Raw genomic sequence first — 2,405 nt, forward strand, 5'->3', positions numbered from 1 at the left:
CCGCCGAGGCCGCGGGCGGCGCGCTCGCGGGCGGCAACGGCGGTGCTGACGTGGCGGCTGCGCCGCTGTCCCCGCGCTCCCTGGGCAGCGCGGCGGCGAGGCTGGCGCCCCTGGCCGTGGCCGCGGGGGTTGCCGCCAAGATGAGCCCCGGCAACAGCAAGGCGCCGTCGCCGACCCCGCCGCCGTGCGCGGAGGGCGGCAACGGCGCCGCGTCCCCCGGGCCCCTGGGCGCGGAGGGAGCAGCCGGCGTCGCTCTCTTGACCGGCGACGTCTTGGAGAGGGCCGCGGCCGCGCTCGCGGGCGGCGGCGAGGGCGGCGACGGCGACGATGCTGACGAGGACGCCTCCCCGGACGCCGGCATGTTGGGGCTGGGGGCGACGGCGGGCGCCGCCGCCGCCGCTTCCAAAGGCGCGGGCGCGGCCGAGCGCGACATGGAGGGCGTCGTGGCGCTCCCCGTGTCGGCGGCCGCAGCCACGGCCGCCGCCGCGGCCGCTGCGGCGCCGCGGGGGCGCGGGGGCGCCAGCCGCGGCGGCAACCCTTTCCTGGTCGATCCGGCGGCGGCCGCGCAGGGCGACGCGGGTGACGGGGCGGGTGAGGACGGGGCCATGTACCAGGGCATGAAGATCGTGGTGCGGCCCCCGCGGGGCGACAAGAAGTGATCGATGACCTTGGTATGCGGGCTAGCCTGCTTTGACAGCGCTTATTCAGGGGCGGGGGGTCTTGACAGTAGCGACCGCTTTGCCCAGGCGTGCCTCCGACGGCTCGCCGCCTGCCCGCCGCTGCCGTTGGCTGCGCCACAGCGCCAGGCCTGGTGGCCGCCGCGCGCCGTCGCACGCATCCACCTGCGGCGTCCTAGATTTGGTGAATTCTTCTCGCAAGCTTGTGGTTTCAGCCCTTTGAGGCTGACCGCCCCTGCTGCAGACCATGACAGCCGAGACGAAGGGGGATCGCGGGTTGCCCTGCCTTCCCCCATTGACCAGTGACCTTGACCACGCCCAGCCGCGCCGCGGCACTCTATGAAACTTGGCTTTATTACACAGACACCGCAGGTCTCAGACACCCCCTGCGGCCCGACTGGACTCGTGTCGGTTGCAACCCTCCACCTTACCATACCCTTTAGAAGCCCGCTGCCGTGGCCGCTGACGGAATCGCTGTCCCTTTGCCCAGCCTTCGGGGAGCCAGGGTTTCTCCCCTCGCTGCTGGAAAAGCGTGATGCAATGTTTGGGCCTCCCGCCTGCGCCTGCGCCGCTGCCCAGCCCAGGCGGGCGGTGCCCAACCGTGTAAGCGCTGCACCTCAACAGCATGACACCCCAGAGATGTGGTGGCTCGTGTGGCACACGATCCAAGTTCCCCCGGGCCCACGCTTTTTTGACTGCCCACGTGCCTGGATATTGCGCACTCTGCGGGTCCGCGCCGCAACCCATCGGCGTCCGCCCCCCCGCTTGAAGCGGCAGACAGGCGCGTGACGCCGCACAGAGCTGCCCGCGCCGGCGGCCGCTGCGCGGGGCGCGGCGGGCGGGACCGGGAGTGCAGCGCGTGGCTGTCGTCTTCGCGCGGCGACGCAGCGTGCGTCACACGCTTCGCCTGACAGCCTGCGGAGCAGACGGCGGGCATGCTCGCCACAGTCTTTCATCTCGGACCTGCTCTGGCACAGCTCACATCCCCGTGATCCTGGGTGGCTCGAGGGGAACACTAGCAATACGAAATGTGTAACATGCTACCCCCTGGTTGCTGCCCCCCCCCTCCTGACAAAGCAGCCTGCGCTCATCGCGGCCGTTCCAGCAGGCCAGCCGGGGACTACTACTTGGCAATGTCTGGGTATCGCCGTTACAGCGCACAGGCTACCAAGGCCGCCCGCGCGGCCGGCCGCCATGACGGACCACGCGCGCACGTGCTGGGCCCAGTCACTCGTCGCTGCTCTCCTCCTCGTCCTCGTCCTCGTCAGCTGTCCGCAGCCACTCCAGGAACGGCGCAGCCTAAGCGAGGGAGAGGGGGGAGGGGGGGGCGCCGTAGTGCACAGGATGAGGGGTTGAGGCAGGTCGAGCGGGCGGCGCAGGGTGCGCCTGCATCGGGAGTGGGGCAGTGGTGGGTCAATGCCATCCTGCTGCGATCCGACCTGGCCCCAACGGCTGCAGAAAGAGACACTCAGTCCCAGACGGCGGTGCCATGGGCGCTGCATGAGCCTGCAGGGGTGCGTGCCTGCCGCCCGGGCACCTCTACCACCCAACCCTCACTTATCTTGGGAAAGGAGGCTGGCCTGCGGCTGTGACCGTTCCCAGCTGTCGACTGGCGCACGGCCCCCTGCTGCGCGATGGCCCCTGCAGCCCCAACACACTGACCTTTCGCCCGCCTCCCCCCTTCAAGTATTCACAACAATGTCCCACCAATTCCACCCATCCCATGCC

General features: G+C 70.6%; 1 protein-coding gene across 1 annotated transcript; it reads left to right on the plus strand.

The window, feature by feature from the left end:
* Positions 1-140: 140 nt before the first annotated feature.
* On the plus strand, positions 141-659 carry MNEG_16300 (hypothetical protein; the record flags this gene model as incomplete). Its single annotated transcript, XM_014035230.1, has 1 exon — positions 141-659. One exon carries the CDS (start codon positions 141-143, stop codon positions 657-659), a length of 519 nt encoding a protein of 172 aa, XP_013890684.1.
* Between the last annotated feature and the right edge of the window lie 1,746 nt (positions 660-2,405).

This window comes from Monoraphidium neglectum (genome assembly GCF_000611645.1).
Source record: "Monoraphidium neglectum strain SAG 48.87 unplaced genomic scaffold scaffold06221, whole genome shotgun sequence".
NCBI lineage: Eukaryota > Viridiplantae > Chlorophyta > Chlorophyceae > Sphaeropleales > Selenastraceae > Monoraphidium > Monoraphidium neglectum.